General features: G+C 48.2%; 1 protein-coding gene across 1 annotated transcript in view; it reads right to left on the bottom strand.

Annotated features, from left to right (window-relative positions):
- The window catches only part of LOC115129204 (rho guanine nucleotide exchange factor 9), a 32,093-nt gene extending 12,544 nt beyond the window's left edge, over positions 1-19,549 (bottom strand). The window contains exons 1-6 of the mRNA XM_065018394.1: positions 19,355-19,549; positions 18,644-18,823; positions 8,666-8,898; positions 7,648-7,777; positions 7,393-7,524; positions 875-914 (exon numbers count right to left, since the gene is read on the bottom strand). Of these exons, the coding sequence (XP_064874466.1) occupies positions 875-914; positions 7,393-7,524; positions 7,648-7,777; positions 8,666-8,898; positions 18,644-18,823; positions 19,355-19,501 (862 nt within the window). The 5' untranslated portion in view covers positions 19,502-19,549. The remainder of the gene's footprint in view (positions 1-874; positions 915-7,392; positions 7,525-7,647; positions 7,778-8,665; positions 8,899-18,643; positions 18,824-19,354) is intronic.
- Positions 19,550-20,997: the final 1,448 nt, after the last annotated feature.

The following is a 20,997-nucleotide window of genomic DNA, read 5'->3' as shown; positions in this document are numbered from 1 at the left end:
AGAGAGAGGTGTTGTTAGGCCCTTATAGTACAGGATGTCCCTAGTACAGGATGTCCCTACGAATCAGATCCTAGAGGAGAGAGAGGTGTTGTTAGGCCCTTATAGTACAGGATGTCCCTATGAATCAGATCCTAGAGGAGAGAGAGGTGTTGTTAGGCCCTTATAGTATAGGATGTCCCTACGAATAAGGTCCTAGAGGAGAGAGAGGTGTTGTTAGGCCCTTATAGTACAGGATGTCCCTACGAATCAGGTCCTAGAGGAGAGAGAGGTGTTGTTAGGCCCTTATAGTACAGGATGTCCCTATGAATCAGATCCTAGAGGAGAGAGAGGTGTTGTTAGGCCCTTATAGTACAGGATGTCCCTATGAATCAGATCCTAGAGGAGAGAGGTGTTGTTAGGCCCTTATAGTACAGGATGTCCCTATGAATCAGGTCCTAGAGGAGAGAGGTGTTGTTAGGCCCTTATAGTACAGGATGTCCCTACGAATCAGATCCTAGAGGAGAGAGAGGTGTTGTTAGGCCCTTATAGTACAGGATGTCCCTATGAATCAGATCCTAGAGGAGAGAGAGGTGTTGTTAGGCCCTTATAGTACAGGATGTCCCTACGAATCAGGTCCTAGAGGAGAGAGAGGTGTTGTTAGGCCCTTATAGTACAGGATGTCCCTATGAATCAGATCCTAGAGACAGAGAGGTGTTGTTAGGCCCTTATAGTACAGGATGTCCCTATGAATCAGATCCTAGAGGAGAGAGGTGTTAGGCCCTTATAGTACAGGATGTCCCTACGAATCAGGTCCTAGAGGAGAGAGAGGTGTTGTTAGGCCCTTATAGTACAGGATGTCCCTACGAATCAGGTCCTAGAGGAGAGAGAGGTGTTGTTAGGCCCTTATAGTACAGGATGTCCCTACGAATCAGGTCCTAGAGGAGAGAGAGGTGTTGTTAGGCCCTTATAGTACAGGATGTCCCTATGAATCAGGTCCTAGAGGAGAGAGGTGTTGTTAGGCCCTTATAGTACAGGATGTCCCTATGAATCAGATCCTAAAGGTGAGAGAGGTGGTGTCACACCGTGTGTGTAGCGTGTGTGTAACGTGTGTAACGTGTGTGTTGGGTCTTTGAGAGGTTTTAGCCTGCAGGCGTTTCCCCATATTATTCTCTTATGCAACACTCTCCATCTGTCACACAAACACACAACAACAATTTTCTCTCTCTCTCTCTCTCTCTCTCTCCCTCTCTCCCTCTCTCCCTCTCTAAAGCCCTGGTTTAAAGCTAGCTCACAAACCTCAAGCTCCATAAATCATTAAGCAACAGAGATATGTACAGCTGTGAACTACAGACTTATTATACCAGTGGGCATTCAACACAATGACACAGAGATGGAAACAATACGGCACTTATTAAAGCATTAAGACGACAGATATCATCCTAAAATATCTTCAACATTATATAAAGATCATGTCTGGTAGTCCAGCCTGTTTAGGACAGACAGAGAGGTAGTCTGGTAGTCCAGCCTGTTTAGGACAGACAGAGAGGTTGTCTGGTAGTCCAGCCTGTTTAGAACAGACAGAGAGGTAGTCTGGTAGTCCAGCTTGTTTAGGACAGACAGAGAGGTAGTCTGGTAGTCCAGCCTGTTTAGGACAGACAGAGAGGTAGTCTGGTAGCCCAGCCTGTTTAGGACAGACAGAGAGTTAGTCTGGTAGTCCAGCCTGTTTAGGACAGACAGAGAGTAGTCAGGTCTGCCTGTTTAGGACAGACAGAGAGTTAGTCTGGTAGTCCAGCCCAGCCTGTTGTTTAGGACAGACAGAGAGGTAGTCAGGTAGCCCAGCCTGTTTAGGACAGACAGAGAGGTAGTCTGGTAGCCCAGCCTGTTTAGGACAGACAGAGAGTTAGTCTGGTAGTCCAGCCTGTTTAGGACAGACAGAGAGGTAGTCTGGTAGTCCAGCCTGTTTAGGACAGACAGAGAGGTAGTCTGGTAGCCCAGCCTGTTTAGGACAGACAGAGAGTTAGTCTGGTAGTCCAGCCTGTTTAGGACAGACAGAGAGGTAGTCAGGTAGCCCAGCCTGTTTAGGACAGACAGAGAGGTAGTCTGGTAGTCCAGCCTGTTTAGGACAGACAGAGAGGTAGTCTGGTAGTCCAGCCTGTTGAAGACAGGCAGAGAGGTAGTCTGGTAGTCCAGCCTGTTTAGGACAGACAGAGAGTTAGTCTGGTAGTCCAGCCTGTTTAGGACAGACAGAGAGGTAGTCTGGTAGCCCAGCCTGTTTAGGACAGGCAGAGAGGTAGTCTGGTAGCCCAGCCTGTTTAGGACAGACAGAGAGGTAGTCTGGTAGCCCAGCCTGTTTAGGACAGACAGAGAGGTAGTCTGGTAGCCCAGGCTGTTTACTGGAGTCTGTATTGGGCTGTGTACTGGGCTGTGTACTGGACTGTGCACTGGGCTGTGTACTGGGCTGTGTACTGGGCTGTGTGCTGGGCTCTGTACTGGGCTGTGTACTGGGCTGTGTATTGGGCTGTGTACTGGAGTCTGTATTGGGCTGTGTACTGGGCTGTGTACTGGACTGTGCACTGGGCTGTGTACTGGGCTGTGTACTGGGCTGTGTGCTGGGCTCTGTACTGGGCTGTGTACTGGGCTCTGTACTGGGCTGTGTACTGGGCTCTGTACTGGGCTGTGTACTGGGCTCTGAACTGGGCTGTGTACTGGGCTCTGTACTGGGCTGTGTACTGGGCTCTGTACTGGGCTGTGTACTGGGCTCTGTACTGGGCTGTGTACTGGGCTCTGTACTGGGCTGTGTACTGGGCTCTGTACTGGGCTGTGTACTTGGCTCTGTACTGGGCTGTGTACTGGGCTCTGTACTGGGCTGTGTACTGGGCTGTGTACTGGGCTGTGTACTGGGCAGTGGGACTGGGCTGTGTACTGGGCTGTGTACTGGGCTGTGTACTGGGCAGTGGGACTGGGCTGTGTACTGGGCTGTGTACTGGGCTGTGTACTGGGCTGTGTACTGGGCAGTGGGACTGGGCTGTGTACTGGGCTGTGTACTGGGCTGTGTACTGGGCTGTGTACTGGGCAGTGGGACTGGGCTGTGTACTGGGCTGTGTACTGGGCTGTGTACTGGGCTGTGTACTGGGCAGTGGGACTGGGCTGTGTACTGGGCTGTGTACTGGGCTGTGTACTGGGCTGTGTACTGGGCTCTGTACTGGGCTGTGTACTGGGCAGTGGGACTGGGCTGTGTACTGGGCTGTGTACTGGGCTGTGTACTGGGCTGTGTACTGGGCAGTGGGACTGGGCTGTGTACTGGGCTGTGTACTGGGCTGTGTACTGGGCTGTGTACTGGGCAGTGGGACTGGGCTGTGTACTGGGCTGTGTACTGGGCTCTGTACTGGGCTGTGTACTGGGCAGTGGGACTGGGCTGTGTACTGGGCTGTGTACTGGGCTGTGTACTGGACTGTGTACTGGGCTGTGTACTGGGCTGTGTACTGGACTGGGTACTGGGCTGTGTACTGGGCTGTGTACTGGACTGTGTACTGGGCTGTGTACTGGGCTGTGTACTGGGCTGTGTACTGGGCTGTGTACTGGACTGTGTACTGGGCTGTGTACTGGGCTGTGTACTGGGCTGTGTACTGGACAGTGGGACTGAACAACTCTTAATGATGATGTATATAAGAGAGGAAAGACCAATACACCACATGACTAAAAGTATGTGGACACCTGCTCGTCAAACATCTCATTAATATGGAGTTGGTCCCCTTTTGCTTCGATAACAGCCCCCACTCTTCTGGGAAGGCTTTCCACTAGATGTTGGAACATTGCTACGGGGACTTGCTGCCACTCAGCCACAAGAGCATTAGTGAGGTTGGGCACTGATGTTGGGCGATTAGGCCTGGCTTGCGGTCGGCTTTCCAATTCATCCCAAGGGTGTTTGATGGGTTTGAGGTCAGGGCTCTGTGCAGGCCAGTCAAGTTCTTCCACACCGATCTCGACAAACTATTTCTGTATGGACATCGCTTTGTGCACGGGGGCATTGTCATGCTGAAACAGGAAAGGGCCTGCCCCAAACTGTTGCCACAAGGTTGGAAGCACAGAATCTTCTAAAATGTCCTTGTATTCTGTAGCATTTAGATTTCACTTCACTGGAACTAACGGGCCTAGTCCGAACCATGAAAAACAGCCCCAGAACATTTGTTCTCCTCCACCAAACAGTTCTTGTACTGATGTTGCTTCCGGAGGCAGTCTGTAACTCGGTAGTGAGAGTTGCAACAGACGAAAGGACAGATGATTTTCACACGCTACGAGCTTCCTCACTCGATGGACCCGTTCTGTGAGTTTGTGTGGCCTACCCACTTCCCAGCCGAGCCGTTGTTGCTCCTAGAAGTTTTCACTTCACAATTAAAGCACTTACAGTTGACCAGGGCAGCTCTAGTAGGGCAGAAATTTGACAAACTGAATCGTTGGAATGGTGCATCCTCTGACGGTGCCACGTTGAAAGTCACTGAGCTCTTCGGTTAGGCCGTTCTACAACCGATGTTTATCTATGGAGATTTCATGGCTGTGTGCTCGGTTTTATACACCTGTCAGCAACGGGTGTGGCTGAAATAGACAAATCTACTAATTTGAAGGGGTGTCTACATAAACTCAACAAAAAAAGAAAGGTCCCTTTTTCAGGACCCTGTCTTTCAAAGATAATTCATAAAAATCCAAATAACTTCACAGATCTTCATTGTAAAGTGTTTTAACACTGTTTCCCATGCTTGTTCAATGAACCATAAACAATTAATGAACATGCACCTGTGGAATGGTCGTTAAGACAGAGAGTTAAGGTCACAGTTATGAAAACTTAGGACACTAAAGAGGCCTTTCTACTGACTCTGAAAAACACAAAAAATAAAGATACCCAGGGTCCCTGCTCATCTGCGTGAACGTGCCTTAGGCATGCTGCAAGGAGGCATGAGGACTGCAGATGTGGCCAGGGCAATAAATTGCAATGTCCGTACTGTGAGACGCCTAAGACAGCACTACAGGGAGACAGGACGGACAGCTGATCGTCCTCGCAGTGGCAGACCACGTGTAACAACACCTGCACAGGATCGGTACATCCGAACATCACACCTGCGGGACAGGTACAGGATGGCAACAACAACTGCCCAAGTTACACCAGGAACGCACAATCCCTTCATCAGTGCTCAGACTGTCCACAATAGGCTGAGAGAGGCTAGACTGAAGGCTTATAGGCCTATTGTAAGGCAGGTCCTCACCAGACATCACCGGCAACAACGTCGCCTATGGCCACAAACCCACCGTCGCTGGACCAGACAGGACTGGCAAAAAGTTTTCTTTCCTGATGAGTCACGGTTTTGTCTCACCAGGGGTGATGGTTGGATTCGCGTTTATCGTAGAATGAATGAGCGTTACACTGAGGCCTGTACTCTGGAGTGGGATCGATTTGGAGGTGGAGGGTCCGTCATGGTCTGGGGCGGTGTGTCACAACATCACTGAGCTTGTTGTCATTGCAGGCAATCTCAACTCTGTGCATTACAGGGAAGACATCCTCCTCCCTCATGTGGTATCCTTCCTGCAGGCTCATCCTGACATGACCCTCCAGCATGATAATGCCACCAGCCATACTGCTCATTCTGTGTGTGATTTCCTGCAAGACAGGAATGTAAGTGTTCTGCCATGGCCAGCGAAGAGCCCGGATCTCAATCCCATTGAGCACGTCTGGGACCTGTTGGATTGGAGGGTGAGGGCTAGGGCCATTCCCCCCAGAAATGTCCAGGAACTTGCAAGTGCCTTGGTGGAAGACTATTGTAAAGTGGCTGTTCCACTGGATGTCATAAGGTGAAAGCACCAATTTGTAAGTCGCTCTGGATAAGAGCGTCTGCTAAATGACTTAAATGTAAATGTAAATGGAAGAGTGGGGTAACATCTCACAGCAAGAACTGGCAAATCTGGTGCAGTCCACGAGGAGGAGATGCACTGCAGCACTTAATGCAGCTGGTGGCCACACCACATACTGACTGTTACTTTTGATTTTGACCCCCCCTTTGTTCAGGAACACATTATTCTATTTATGTTAGTCACATGTCTGTGGAACTTGTTCAGTTTATGTCTCAGTAGTTGAATCTCGTTATGTTCATACAAATATTTACACATGTGAAGTTTGCTGAAAATAAATGCAGTTGACAGTGAGAGAACATTTATTTTTTTGCTGAGTTTACATGTGTATATAGTGTATTTAAAATAGAGAGAATCCATGTACCAGCATGATTCAGTAAATTAGCCTGTTGAGATCAGATGTGTCTGGTCTCCACGTACTGTTAAGGATGAGAGGATGAGAGGAGAGGAGGAGATTTGAGGAGGAGGACGAGGAGAGGAGGAGAGGATGGGAGGAGGAGGGGAGGAGAGGATGAGAGGAGGAGGGGAGAAGGAGAGGGTGAGAGGAGGAGGGGGGAAGAGGAGGAGAGAAGGAGAGGATGAGAGGATGAGAGGAGGGGAGGAGAGGATGAGAGGAGGAGGGGAGGGGAGGATGAGAGGAGGAGGGGAGAAGGAGGGGATGGGAGGAGTAGGGGAGGGGAGGATGAGAGGAGGAGGGGAGAAGGAGAGGGTGAGAGGAGGGGAGGAGAGGAGAGGATGGGAGGAGGAGGGGAGGGGAGGGGAAGATGAGGGGAGAAGGAGAGGGTGAGAGGAGGAGGAGGGAGAAGAGGAGGAGAGAAGGAGAGGATGAGAGGAGGGGAGGAGAGGAGAGGATGAGAGGAGAAGGGGATGAGAGGAGGAGAGAAGGAGAGGATGAGAGGAGGAGGGGAAAAGAGGGGTGAAGGAGAGGATGAGAAGAGGAGGGGAAAAGAGGAGGAGAGAAGAAGAGGATGAGAGAGAGAGAGAGAGAGAGAGAGAGGAGCATGCAACAGGCCACCAACACGCCCTGAGGGCAGCCATTACACATGTTGTGTTGCACATTGTGAATAAGAAACTCAAGAACAAAGATGAGGGATTCATAATTAAGCATGTCCCGCAGACATCCCCGAGCAGTGTGTGTGTGTGCGTGTGTGTGTGTGCGTGTGTGTGTGTGTGTGTTTTGGCCAGAGAGGGGAGGTTTCAGGACAGAGAGGGGAGGTTTCATACCTTCTATATATACCTGAACTGGTTTGGAGCAGGACAGAGAGGGTAGGTTTCAGGACAGAGAGGGGAGGTTTCAGGACAGAGAGGGGAGGTTTCATACCTTCTATATATACCTGAACTGGTTTGGAGCAGGACAGAGAGGGGAGGTTTCAGGACAGAGAGGGGAGGTTTCATACCTTCTATATATACCTGAACTGGTTTGGAGCAGGACAGAGAGGGGAGGTTTCAGGACAGAGAGGGGAGGTTTCAGGACAGAGAGGGGAGGTTTCAGGACAGAGAGGGGAGGTTTCATACCTTCTTACAGAGGACCAGCTGGTGATCAAAGAGGAAGAAGACACGTTGCTGACTGCGTCCATAAGGCTGGTAGATCCAAGACATTTCTCCTGTATAGATCAACTCCGAGCTCCGGTCCAGGATGTCATCACCCTGGGGACCATAATAATACATGTCTTTATTTAGCACTATTCAAGGACCTAAAGACGCTCGTTTTAAACACACACACACACTCCGTTGAGTGTTGGTTAATTCCGAGTGGTGTACAGTATGTACCTCCCAGTCCAGGACGGAGGCCTGCCATTGGGCGATCTTGTCAATGTTCTCCAGCCTCCTCTTCCTCTCGTTGATCTGCTGAGTGACGTTACGCATCACCGCCAGCGCTGCCGCCACGTAGCGATAGTCACTATGGAAACAGAACACACATTACAACCACCACGTAGCGATAGTCACTATGGAGACAGAAGACACATTACAACCACCACATAGTAATAGTCATTATGGAGACAGAACACAGGTAATTTCAGGGGGATGAATCACACCTTAACGCAGTCGCTATTGCTACAGGTTTGTGTGTGCCAGATCAGTGTGTGTGTTAGTAAGTGTGTGTGTGTGTGTGTGTGTGTGTGTGTGTGTGTGTGTGTGTGTGTGTGTGTGTGTTGTGTGTGTGTGTGTTTGTGTGTGTGTCTGTGTGTTTTGTGTCTATCCGTGGAAGCAGGCCTATCCTCCATCTTGCAGACACACGACACACTACACTTTCACACACTCCTCACAGACTGAGGCAGACAGACAGACAGACAGACAGGAGAGAGAGAGACAGACTTAGAGGCAGACAGAGAGACAGATATCTGGCAGATAGAGTTAAGAGTGTTGGCTCCTGCCCCTGTCTGGCTGTGAGAGTGTTGGCTCCTGCCCCTGTCTGGCTGTGAGAGTGTTGGCTCCTGCCCCTGTCTGGCTGTGAGAGTGTTGGCTCCTGCCCGTTTCTGGCTGTGAGAGTGTTGGCTCCTGCCCCTGTCTGGCTGTGAGAGTGTTGGCTCCTGCCCCTGTCTGGCTGTGAGAGTGTTGGCTCCTGCCCCTGTCTGGCTGTGAGAGTGTTGGCTCCTGCCCCTGTCTGGCTGTGAGAGTGTTGGCTCCTGCCCCTGTCTGGCTGTGAGAGTGTTGGCTCCTGCCCCTGTCTGGCTGTGAGAGTGTTGGCTCCTGCCCCTGTCTGGCTGTGAGAGTGTGATTTGTGACCTGGAGCCGGATGAGACAAACACAGCTGAATGACTGACTTTGTGTGTGTCTATAATCCTACCTGTGCTCCTGTGCGGTGTATTTGAGCAGCTCGGCCAGCTGCAGGGGGTATTTGCAGATCTTCTGCACGGGTGTGAGGAGGAAGCCGTCGATAGCGATGTCGATCATCTGCTGCAGCAGACGACAGGCCTCGAAGAAGTGCTGGTACCTCCCGTCTCTCATCAGCTTGGACAGCTCCATGCAGGCGTCCAAGTGGTTGTTACAGTACTCAGAGTAGATCCAGAAGCCGTCTTGCTGTGGGACACAACAACAATGGAGGAGATGAGGAGATGGGGAGATGAGGAGATGGGGAGATGGGGAGATAGGGAGATGGGGAGATGGGGAGATGAGGAGATGGGGAGATGGGGAGATGGGGAGATGAGGAGATGAGGAGATGGGGAGATGAGGAGATGGGGAGATGGGGAGATGGGGAGATGAGGAGATGGGGAGATGGGGAGATAGGGAGATGGGGAGATGGGGAGATGAGGAGATGGGGAGATGGGGAGATGGGGAGATGAGGAGATGAGGAGATGGGGAGATGAGGAGATGGGGAGATGGGGAGATGGGGAGATGGGGAGATGAGGAGATGGGGATGGGAGATGGGGAGATGGGGAGATGAGGAGATGGGAGATGGGGAGATGGGGAGATGGGGAGATGGGGAGATGGGGAGATGGGGAGATGAGGAGATGGGGAGATGGGGAGATGGGGAGATGAGGAGATGGGGAGATGGGGAGATGAGGAGATGAGGAGATGGGGAGATGAGGAGATGAGGAGATGGGGAGATGAGGAGATGGGGAGATGAGGAGATGAGGAGATGAGGAGATGAGGAGATGGTTCATTTGTGATGTGAAACAATAAATCCTGCTGCAGGTATCATATGGTTGTTCAGCAGGCCTCTATCTTCAAATCAAATCAAATCAAATGTTATTTGTCACATATGCCGAATACAACAGGTGTAGAGACCTTACAGTGAAATGCTGAATACAACAGGTAGTAGACCTTACAGTGAAATGCTGAATACAACAGGTGTAGTAGACCTTACAGTGAAATGCTGAATACAACAGGTGTAGACCTTACAGTGAAATGCTGAATACAACAGGTTTAGACCTTACAGTGAAATGGTGAATACAACAGGTGTAGACCTTACAGTGAAATGCTGAATCAAAGGTGTAGACAAGTGAAATGCTGAATACAACAGGTGTAGACCTTATGAAATGCTGAATACAACAGGTGTAGACCTTACAGTGAAATGCTGAATACAACAGGTGTAGACCTTACAGTGAAATGCTGAATACAACAGGTGTAGACGTTACAGTGAAATGCTGAATACAACAGGTGTAGACGTTACAGTGAAATGCTGAATACAACAGGTGTAGACGTTACAGTGAAATGCTGAATACAACAGGTGTAGACCTTACAGTGAAATGCTGAATACAACAGGTGTAGACCTTACAGTGAAATGCTGAATACAACAGGTGTAGACCATACAGTGAAATGCTGAATACAACAGGTGTAGACCTTACAGTGAAATGCTGAATACAACAGGTTTAGACCTTACAGTGAAATGCTGAATACAACAGGTGTAGTAGACCTTACAGTGAAATGCTGAATACAACAGGTTTAGACCTTACAGTGAAATGCTGAATACAACAGGTGTAGACGTTACAGTGAAATGCTGAATACAACAGGTGTAGACCTTACAGTGAAATGCTGAATACAACAGGTGTAGACGTTACAGTGAAATGCTGAATACAACAGGTGTAGACCTTACAGTGAAATGCTGAATACAACAGGTGTAGACCTTACAGTGAAATGCTGAATACAACAGGTGTAGACCTTACAGTGAAATGCTGAATACAACAGGTGTAGACCTTACAGTGAAATGCTGAATACTACAGGTGTAGACCATACAGTGAAATGCTGAATACAACAGGTGTAGACCTTACAGTGAAATGCTGAATACAACAGGTGTAGACGTTACAGTGAAATGCTGAATACAACAGGTGTAGACGTTACAGTGAAATGCTGAATACAACAGGTGTAGACCTTACAGTGAAATGCTGAATACAACAGGTGTAGACCTTACAGTGAAATGCTGAATACAACAGGTGTAGACCTTACAGTGAAATGCTGAATACAACAGGTGTAGACCATACAGTGAAATGCTGAATACAACAGGTGTAGACCTTACAGTGAAATGCTGAATACAACAGGTTTAGACCTTACAGTGAAATGCTGAATACAACAGGTGTAGTAGACCTGTGAAATGCTGAATACAACAGGTTTAGACCTTACAGTGAAATGCTGAATACAACAGGTTTAGACCTTACAGTGAAATGCTGAATACAACAGGTGTAGACGTTACAGTGAAATGCTGAATACAACAGGTGTAGACGTTACAGTGAAATGCTGAATACAACAGGTGTAGACCTTACAGTGAAATGCTGAATACAACAGGTGTAGACGTTACAGTGAAATGCTGAATACAACAGGTGTAGACGTTACAGTGAAATGCTGAATACAACAGGTGTAGACCTTACAGTGAAATGCTGAATACAACAGGTGTAGACCTTACAGTGAAATGCTGAATACAACAGGTGTAGACCTTACAGTGAAATGCTGAATACAACAGGTGTAGACCTTACAGTGAAATGCTGAATACAACAGGTGTAGACCTTACAGTGAAATGCTGAATACAACAGGTGTAGACCATACAGTGAAATGCTGAATACAACAGGTGTAGACCTTACAGTGAAATGCTGAATACAACAGGTGTAGACGTTACAGTGAAATGCTGAATTACAACAGGTGTAGACCTTACAGTGAAATGCTGAATACAACAGGTGTAGACGTTACAGTGAAATGCTGAATACAACAGGTGTAGACCTTACAGTGAAATGCTGAACACAACAGGTGTAGACCTTACAGTGAAATGCTGAATACAACAGGTGTAGACCTTACAGTGAAATGCTGAATACAACAGGTGTAGACCTTACAGTGAAATGCTGAATACAACAGGTGTAGACGTTACAGTGAAATGCTGAATACAACAGGTGTAGACCTTACAGTGAAATGCTGAATACAACAGGTGTAGACCTGACAGTGACTTACAGGCCCTGAAACAACAATGCAGTTAAGATGTAAAAAAAAAAAAAAGTGTTTCTATAAAAAATAGAAACTAAAAGTAACAAATAATTAAACAGCAGTAAAATAACAATAGTGAGGCTATATACAGGGGGTACCGGTACAGAGTCAATGTGGAGACTATATACAGGGGGTACCGGTACAGAGTCAATGTGGAGACTATATACAGGGGGTACCGGTACAGAGTCAATGTGGAGACTATATACAGGGGTACCGGTAGAGTCAATGGGAGACTATATACAGGGGGTACCGGTACAGAGTCAATGTGGAGACTATATACAGGGGGTACCGGTACAGAGTCAATGTCAAATGTGGAGACTATATACAGGGGGTACCGGTACAGAGTCAATGTGGAGACTATATACAGGGGGTACCGGTACAGAGTCAATGTGGAGACTATATACAGGGGGTACCGGTACAGAGTCAATGTGGAGACTATATACAGGGGGTACCGGTACAGAGTCAATGTGGAGGCTATATACAGGGGGTACCGGTACAGAGTCAATGTGGAGGCTATATACAGGGGGTACCGGTACAGAGTCAATGTGGAGGCTATATACAGGGGGTACCGGTACAGAGTCAATGTGGTACAGAGTCAATGTGGAGGCTATATACAGGGGGTACCGGTACAGAGTCAATGTGGAGACTATATACAGGGGGTACCGGTACAGAGTCAATGTGGAGGCTATATACAGGGGGTACAGAGTCAATGTGGAGACTATATACAGGGGTACCGGTACAGAGTCAATGTGGAGGCTATATACAGGGGGTACCGGTACAGAGTCAATGTGGAGGCTATATACAGGGGGTACCGGTACAGAGTCAGTGTGGAGGCTATATACAGGGGGTACCGGTACAGAGTCAATGTGGAGACTATATACAGGGGGTACCGGTACAGAGTCAGTGTGGAGGCTATATACAGGGGGTACCGGTACAGAGTCAATGTGGAGACTATATACAGGGGGTACCGGTACAGAGTCAGTGTGGAGGCTATATACAGGGGGTAGAGTCAGTGTGGAGGCTATATACAGGGGGTACCGGTACAGAGTCAATGTGGAGACTATATACAGGGGTACCGGTACAGAGTCAGTGTGGAGGCTATATACAGGGGGTACCGGTACAGAGTCAATGTGGAGGCTATATACAGGGGGTACCGTACAGAGTCAATGTGGAGACTATATACAGGGGGTACCGGTACAGAGTCAGTGTGGAGGCTATATACTATACCGGTACAGAGTCAGTGTGGAGGCTATATACAGGGGGTACCGGTACAGAGTCAGTGTGGAGGCTATATACAGGGGGTACCGGTACAGAGTCAGTGTGGAGGCTATATACAGGGGGTACCGGTACAGAGTCAGTGTGGAGGCTATATGGGGGTACCGGTACAGAGTCAATGTGGAGGCTATATACAGGGTGTTACGGTACAGAGTCAATGTGGAGGCTATATACAGGGAGTACCAGTACAGAGTCAATGTGGAGGCTATATACAGGGGGTACCAGTACAGAGTCAGTGTGGAGGCTATATACAGGGGGTACCAGTACAGAGTCAATGTGGAGGCTATATACAGGGTGTTACGGTACAGAGTCAATGTGGAGGCTATATACAGGAGGTACCAGTACAGAGTCAGTGTGGAGGCTATATGGGGGTACCGGTACAGAGTCAGTGTGGAGGCTATATACAGGGGGTACCGGTACAGAGTCAATGTGGTACAGAGTCAATGTGGAGGCTATATACAGGGGGTACCGGTACAGAGTCAATGTGGAGGCTATATACAGGGTGTTACGGTACAGAGTCAATGTGGAGGCTATATACATGAGGTACCGGTACAGAGTCAGTGTGGAGGCTATATGGGGGTATCGGTACAGAGTCAGTGTGAAGGCTATATGGGGGTACCGGTACAGAGTCAATGTGGAGGCTATATACAGGGGGGTACTGGTACAGAGTCAATGTGGAGGCTATATGGGGGTACCAGTACAGAGTCAATGTGGAGGCTATATGGGGGTTCCGGTACAGAGTTAATGTGCGGGGACACCGGTTAGTTGAGGTAATATGTACATGTAGGAAGAGTTAAAGTGACTATGCATAGTTACTAAACAGAGAGTAGCAGCAGCGTAAAAGAGGGGTCTGGGTAGCCCTTTGATTAGCTGTTCAGGAGTCTTATGGCTGGGGGTTGGAAGATGGTAAGAAGCCTCTTGTACCTAGACTTTGTGCTCCGGTACCGCTTGCCGTGTGGTAGCAGAAAGGACAGTCCATGACTAGGGTGGCTGGAGTCTTTGACAATTTTTAGGGCCTTCCTCTGACACCGCCTGTTATAGAGGTCCTGGATGGCAGGATGCTTGACCCCAGTGATGTACCCTCTGTAGTGTATTGTGGTCTGATGCCGAGCAGTTGAATCACATTGAAGGAGATGTTGTTGTCCTGGCACCACACGGCCACGTCTCTGACCTCCTTATAGGCTGTCTCATTGTTGTCAGTGATCAGGCCTACCACTGTTGTGTCATCGGCAACCTTGATGATGGTGTTGGAGTCGTGCCTGGCCATGCAGTCATGAGTGAACAGGGAGTACAGGAGGGGACTGAGCATGCACCCCTGAGGAGCCCCCGTGTTAAGGATCAGTGTGGCGGATGTGTTGTTACCTACCCTTACCACCTGGGGGCGGCCTATCAGGAAGCAGTTGAGCAAGCTGTTAAGGAACCTTTTGGACCTAGACTTGGTGCTCCGGTACCACTTGCCGTGCGGTAGCAAAGAGAACAGTCTATGACTTGGTAACTGGAGTCTTTGACCATTTTTAGGGCCTTCCTCTGACACCGCCTAGTATATAAGTCATGGATGTCAGGAAGCTTGGCCCAAGTGATGTACTGGGGCATACCCACTACCCTCTGCAGTGCCTTATGGTCAGATGCCGAGCAGTTGCCATACCAGGCGGTGATGCAACAGGTCAGGATGCTCTCGATGGTGCAGCTGTATAATTTTTTGAGGATCTGGGCACCCATGCCAAAGCTTTTCAAATCTTTTCAGTCTCCTGAGGGGGAAAAGGCGTTGTTGTACCCTCTTCTTGACTTTCTTGGTGTGCTTGGACCATGTTAGTTTGTTGGTGATGTGGACACCAAGGACCTTGAAGCTCTCAACCTGCTCCACTACAGCCCCGTTGATGTGAATGGGGGCGTGTTCGGCCATCCTTTTCCTGTAGTCCACAATCACCTCCTATGTATTGCTCACGTTGAGGGAGAGGCTGTTGTCCTGGCACCACACTGCCAGGTCTCTGCCTCCTCCCTATAGGCTGTCTCATTGTTGTCGGGGATCAGGCCTACCACCATTGTGTCACCAGCAAACATAATGATGGTGTTGGAGTCGTGCTTGGCCACGCAGTCGTGGGTGAAAAGGGAGTAAAGGAGGGGACTAAACCCCGGAGGGGCCCCCGTGTTGAGGATCAACATGGCAGATGTGTTGTTGCCTACCCTTACCAGCTGGGGGCGGCTCGTCAGGAAGTCCAGGATCCAGTTGCAGAGGGAGGTGTTTAGTCCCATGGTCCGTAGCTTAGTGATGAGTTTTGTGGGCACTATGAACAGAATTCACACTTTTGTCCAGTTGGGAAAGGGCAGTGTGGAGTGCGACTGAGTTTTGCGTCATCTGTGGATCTGTTGGGGCGGTATGCAAATTGGAGTGGGTCTAGGGTTTCAGAGATAATGGTGTTGATGTGAGACATGACCAGCCTTTCAAAGAACTTCATGACTACCGACTGAGCGTTACGGGGCTGTAGTCATTTAGGCAGGTTACCTTCACTTTCCTGGGAACAGGGACTATGGTGGTCTTGAAACATGTAGGTATTACAGACTCGGTCAGGGAGAGGTTGAAAATGTCAGTAAAGATACTTGCAAGTTGGCCGTGCATGCTCTGAGTACACGTCCTGGTTATCCTTCTGGCCCTGCGGTGAATGTTGACCTGTTTAAAGGTCTTGCTCACATCGGCTATGGAGAGCGTGATCACACAGTCATCTGGAACAGCTGGTGCTCTCATGCATGCTTCAGTGTTGCTTGCCTTGAAGCGAGCATAAAAGGCATTTAGCTTGTCTGGTAGGCTTGTGTCACTGGGCAGCTCGCGGCTGGGTTTCCCTTTGTCGTCCATAATAGTTTTCAAGCCCTGCCACATCCGACGAGCGTCAGAGACGGTGTAGTAGGATTCAATCTTTGCCCTGTATTGTCGCTTTTCCTGTTTGATGGTTCGTCTGAGGGCATAGCATAATTTCTTATACGCGTGTTTAATTAGTGTTCAGCGGATGTTGCCTGTAATCCATGGCTTCTGGTTGGGATATGTACGTATGACCACTGTGGGGACGACGTCGTCGAGGCACTTATTGATGAAGCAGGTGACTGAGGTGGTATACTCCTCAATGCCATTGGATGAATACCAGAACATGTCCCAGTCTGTGCTAGCAAAACAGTCCTGTAGCGTAGCATCCACGTCATCTGACCACTTCCGTATTGAGTGAGTCACTGGTACTTCCTGCTTTAGTTTTTGCTTGTAAGCAGAAATCAGGAGGATAGAATTATGGTCAAATTTTCCAAATGGAGGGCGAGGGAGAGCTATGTACACATATCTGTGTGTGGAGTAAAGGTGGTCTAGAGTTTTTTTCCCCCTGGTTGCACATGTGACATGCTGGTAGAAATGAGGTATAACAGATTTAAGTTAACCTGCATTAAAGTCCCCGGCCACTAGGAGCGCCGCTTCTGGATGAGCATTTTCTTGTTTGTTTATGGCCTTATACAGCTGGTTGAGTGCGATCTTAGTGTCAGAGTCAGTTTGTGGTGGTAAATAGATGGTTATGAAAAATATAGATTGGTAGATAGTGTAGTCTGCAGCTTATAATAAGGTACTCTACCTCAGGTGAGCAATACCTTGAGACTACGTTAATATTAGACATTGACACACACTCCCACTTCTCGTCTTGCCAGACACAGCTGTTCTGTCCTGCTGATTCATGGAAAACCCAGCCAACTGTTTATTATGTGTTGTGGTTCAGCCACGACTCGGTGAAACATGAGATGTTACAGTTTTTAATGTCCCGCTGGTAGGATAGTCTTTAATGGAGCTCATCCAGTTTATTCTCCAGTGATTGTACGTTGGCCAATAGAACGGATGGTAGAGGCGGGTTACACACTCGCCGATGAATTCTCACAAGGCACCCTGATCTGTGTCCCCTACATTTCCTTATTTTCTTCATGCGAATGATGGGGATTTCGGCCTTGTCTGGGATCAACATTATATTCTTCACGTCAGACTCAAAGAAAATATCTTTATCCAGTTTGAGGTGAGTAATCGCTGTTCTGATATCCAGAAGCTCTTTTCGGTCAAAAGAGACAGTAGCATCAACATTATGTACAAAATAAGTTACAAATAGGGGCCTCCCGGGTGGCACAGCGGGGGGGCTTTACGTGGCTCATCGTGCTCTAGCGACTCCTTGTGTAGGACCGGGCACCTGCAGGCTGACTTCGGTCGTCAGTTGAAAGGTGTTTCTTCCGACACATTGGTGCGACTGGCTTCCAGATTAAGCGGGCGGGTGTTAAGAAGCGTGGTTTGGCGGGTCATGTTTCGGGGGACGCATGACTCGACTTTCGCCTCTCCCGAAGCCTGTTGGGGAGTTGCGGCGATTGAGACACGTTACAAACAATGTGAAAAAACACACAAAATAGCACAGTTGGTTAGGAGCCTGTAAAACGGCAGCCATCCCCTCGGCGCCAATCTGAATATCATCTTGGTGTTGAATAATAACTTACATGTTCTAGAAAGCAGGGTCCTATATAGGTTAGTAACTTACCTGTTCTAGAAAGCAGGGTCCTATCTAGGTAGTAACTTACCTGTTCTAGAAAGCAGAGTCCTATCTAGGTAGTAACTTACCTGTTCTAGAAAGCAGAGTCCTATCTAGGTAGTAACTTACCTGTTCTAGAAAGCAGGGTCCTATCTAGGTAGTAACTTACCTGTTCTAGAAAGCAGAGTCCTATCTAGGTAGTAACTTACACGTTCTAGAAAGCAGGGTCCTATCTAGGTAGTAACTTACATGTTCTAGAAAGCAGAGTCCTATCTAGGTAGTAACTTACATGTTCTAGAAAGCAGGGTCCTATCTAGGTAGTAACTTACATGTTCTAGAAAGCAGAGTCCTATCTAGGTAGTAACTTACCTGTTCTAGAAAGCAGGGTCCTATCTAGGTAGTAACTTACCTGTTCTAGAAAGCAGAGTCCTATCTAGGTAGTAACTTACCTGTTCTAGAAAGCAGGGTCCTATCTAGGTAGTAACTTACATGTTCTAGAAAGCAGGGTCCTATCTTGGTAGTAACTTACATGTTCTAGAAAGCAGAGTCCTATCTAGGTAGTAACTTACATGTTCTAGAAAGCAGAGTCCTATCTAGGTAGTAACTTACCTGTTCTAGAAAGCAGGGTCCTATCTAGGTAGTAACTTACCTGTTCTAGAAAGCAGGGTCCTATCTAGGTAGTAACTTACCTGTTCTAGAAAGCAGGGTCCTATCTAGGTAGTAACTTACCTGTTCTAGAAAGCAGAGTCCTATCTAGGTAGTAACTTACCTGTTCTAGAAAGCAGGGTCCTATCTAGGTAGTAGCTTACCTGTTCTAGAAAGCAGAGTCCTATCTAGGTAGTAACTTACCTGTTCTAGAAAGCAGGGTCCTATCTAGGTAGTAACTTACATGTTCTAGAAAGCAGAGTCCTATCTAGGTAGTAACTTACATGTTCTAGAAAGCAGGGTCCTATCTTGGTAGTAACTTACATGTTCTAGAAAGCAGGGTTCTATCTAGGTAGTAACTTACATGTTCTAGAAAGCAGGGTTCTATCTAGGTAGTAACTTACATGTTCTAGAAAACAGGGTCCTATCTCAGACAGGTGTGGTTCCTCGTTGTTGTATTGTTTCTCCAGGTCTCTAACGAAGCCCATCTGGAAACGGTAGATGTCCTCGATGTTCCCAAAGATCACCCTCAGCTGGTCATCGTTAAACATGTCTACCCTCTTCCTACACTGACGCAGGTAGCCCTGGAAGAAAGATGATTATACATAGAGTAGGATGGGGATGAGCAAAGGATTGTGTGTGTGTGCGTGTGTGTGTGTGCTCATGCTTGTGTGTGTGTGTCTGAGTGTGTGTGTGTGTGTGTGTGTGTGTGTGTGTGTGTGTGTGTGTGTGTGTGCTGGTGTGTGTGTGTGTCTGAGTGTGTGTGTGCTGGTGTGTGGGTTCCCACATTTCAACATATTTTCCTGTACTCTCCCATGTATCCCTGGAGAGAATCATGAAAGCAGATTGAGTCTAGTTTTAAACACTACTGCTATAATCAATTCACCACAGTTAGACTACTGTTCCAAGAGAGCTCACGTACCCCTGCATGTGTGTGTGTGTTTGTCGGTTTGTGTGTGTGTGTGTGTGTGTGTGTGTGTGTGTGTGTGTGTGTGTGTGTGTGTGTGTGTGTATTGTGTGTGTGTGTGTGCATGCATGCGTTTTCCCAAGTGTGCGAGTAGGTGTGTGTGTATGTATGCGTGTGCACGTACAGTATGTACTGTAAGTGTGTGTACCTCACAGATGTCCTTGAGGTGTTTGATGTAGTGTCTCTCTGTGCTCATAATCTCATTGATGACGTTGGCTCTCATCTGGTCACGGTTCTGAAGCGGCGAGCCCAGGCACAGGCAGTCGTTGGTCGGATCCAGGTGACCGTTAGCCATTTCACTGGTCCCCTCCACAGGCTCCACCCCCCCATCCTCCTGGTTCACCCACAGCTGAGGAGACCAACACACACACTCCTGAATGGGAGATAAAATTATGACTATATACTACTACTATCAGAGGGCTTTAACACAGAACACATCACATCCCTTAGTTCATCTCTTCCTCTTCCAGACATCTTTTAATCACTTGTTCCAGGTTCAGGTTGTAGTTGCCAGCTCTGGGGCTCAGAGGAGAGTAGACCGAGGGACAGAGAGACAGAGGGACAGAGAGAGAGAGACAGAGGCACAGGGACAGGGACAGAGACAGAGGGGATCTTTGTTCCAGCATTGAGCTGTAGACACACTCACACATACATCCAAAACACATCGCTCAGCTTGAGGTAGAGTTAGAGTTAGGTTAGAGGTAGGTTAGAGGTAGGTTAGAGTTAGGTTAGAGCTAGGTTAGAGTTAAGTTAGAGGTAGGTTAGAGGTAGGTTAGAGGTTAGAGGTAGGTTAGAGTTAGATTAGAGGTAGGTTAGAGGTTAGAGGTAGGTTAGAGGTAGGTTAGAGGTTAGAGGTAGGTTAGAGTTAGGTTAGAGCTAGGTTAGAGGTAGGTTAGAGTTAGGTTAGAGTTAGGTTAGAGGTACGTTAGAGGTAGGTTAGAGGTTAGAGGTAGGTTAGAGTTAGGTTAGAGGTAGGTTAGAGAGGATCAGATGCCTGGTACAGTAGCCAAGCCAACACCTGATGATGAAACACTGTGTGCCTACTGAACATCTAAGAGGCGACGGTTGTAATGCCAAACACACGACGCCATGCAGCTTCACAACAACAAGCAGAGAGACGGGTGGAGACAACTGGTGCTACTGTGCTAATGTGCTACTGTGCTAATGTGCTACTGTGCTAATGTGCTAATGTGCTAATGTGCTACTGTGCTAATGTGCTACTGTGCTAATGTGCTACTGTGCTACTGCGGAAGAGGGTGCTCCCAAATTGAATATTCCCTTTATAGTGCACTACTTTCAACCACTATATAGGTAAAAAGGGTGCCATTTGGGACGCATCGTGGAGGAGAAGACTGCGGTACGAAGACTCAGTTATAAACAAACTATAAAAAGAGTAAAAATGGTAATGTATATAAAAAGGAGTAATACAGAAAGGAGAAGGCTGTAACTTCTCTATAAAATATCCTGTTGAGATGATTCCCAATCTTGTGTCTCAGGTTCTGGAAACGTTAGAAGTGCGTTGGTTGATTGGTTGGGTAATGTTTGGGAGACGTTGCGTTGGCAGACTGAGGCGGTGGATGGTGGGTGGAGTATGGCTGGATGGTTGATTGGTTGGGTAATGTTTGGGAGACGTCGCGTTGGCAGACTGAGGTGGTGGGTGGTGGGTGGAGTATGGCTGGATGGTTGATTGGTTGGGTAATGTTTGGGAGACGTCGCGTTGGCAGACTGAGGTGGTGGATGGTGGGTGGAGTATGGCTGGATGGTTGATTGGTTGGGTAATGTTTGGGAGAC

Source organism: Oncorhynchus nerka, linkage group LG5 (assembly GCF_034236695.1).
Source record: "Oncorhynchus nerka isolate Pitt River linkage group LG5, Oner_Uvic_2.0, whole genome shotgun sequence".
In the NCBI taxonomy this organism is placed as follows: domain Eukaryota; kingdom Metazoa; phylum Chordata; class Actinopteri; order Salmoniformes; family Salmonidae; genus Oncorhynchus; species Oncorhynchus nerka.
This window is presented reverse-complemented; position numbering and strand designations above follow the sequence as displayed.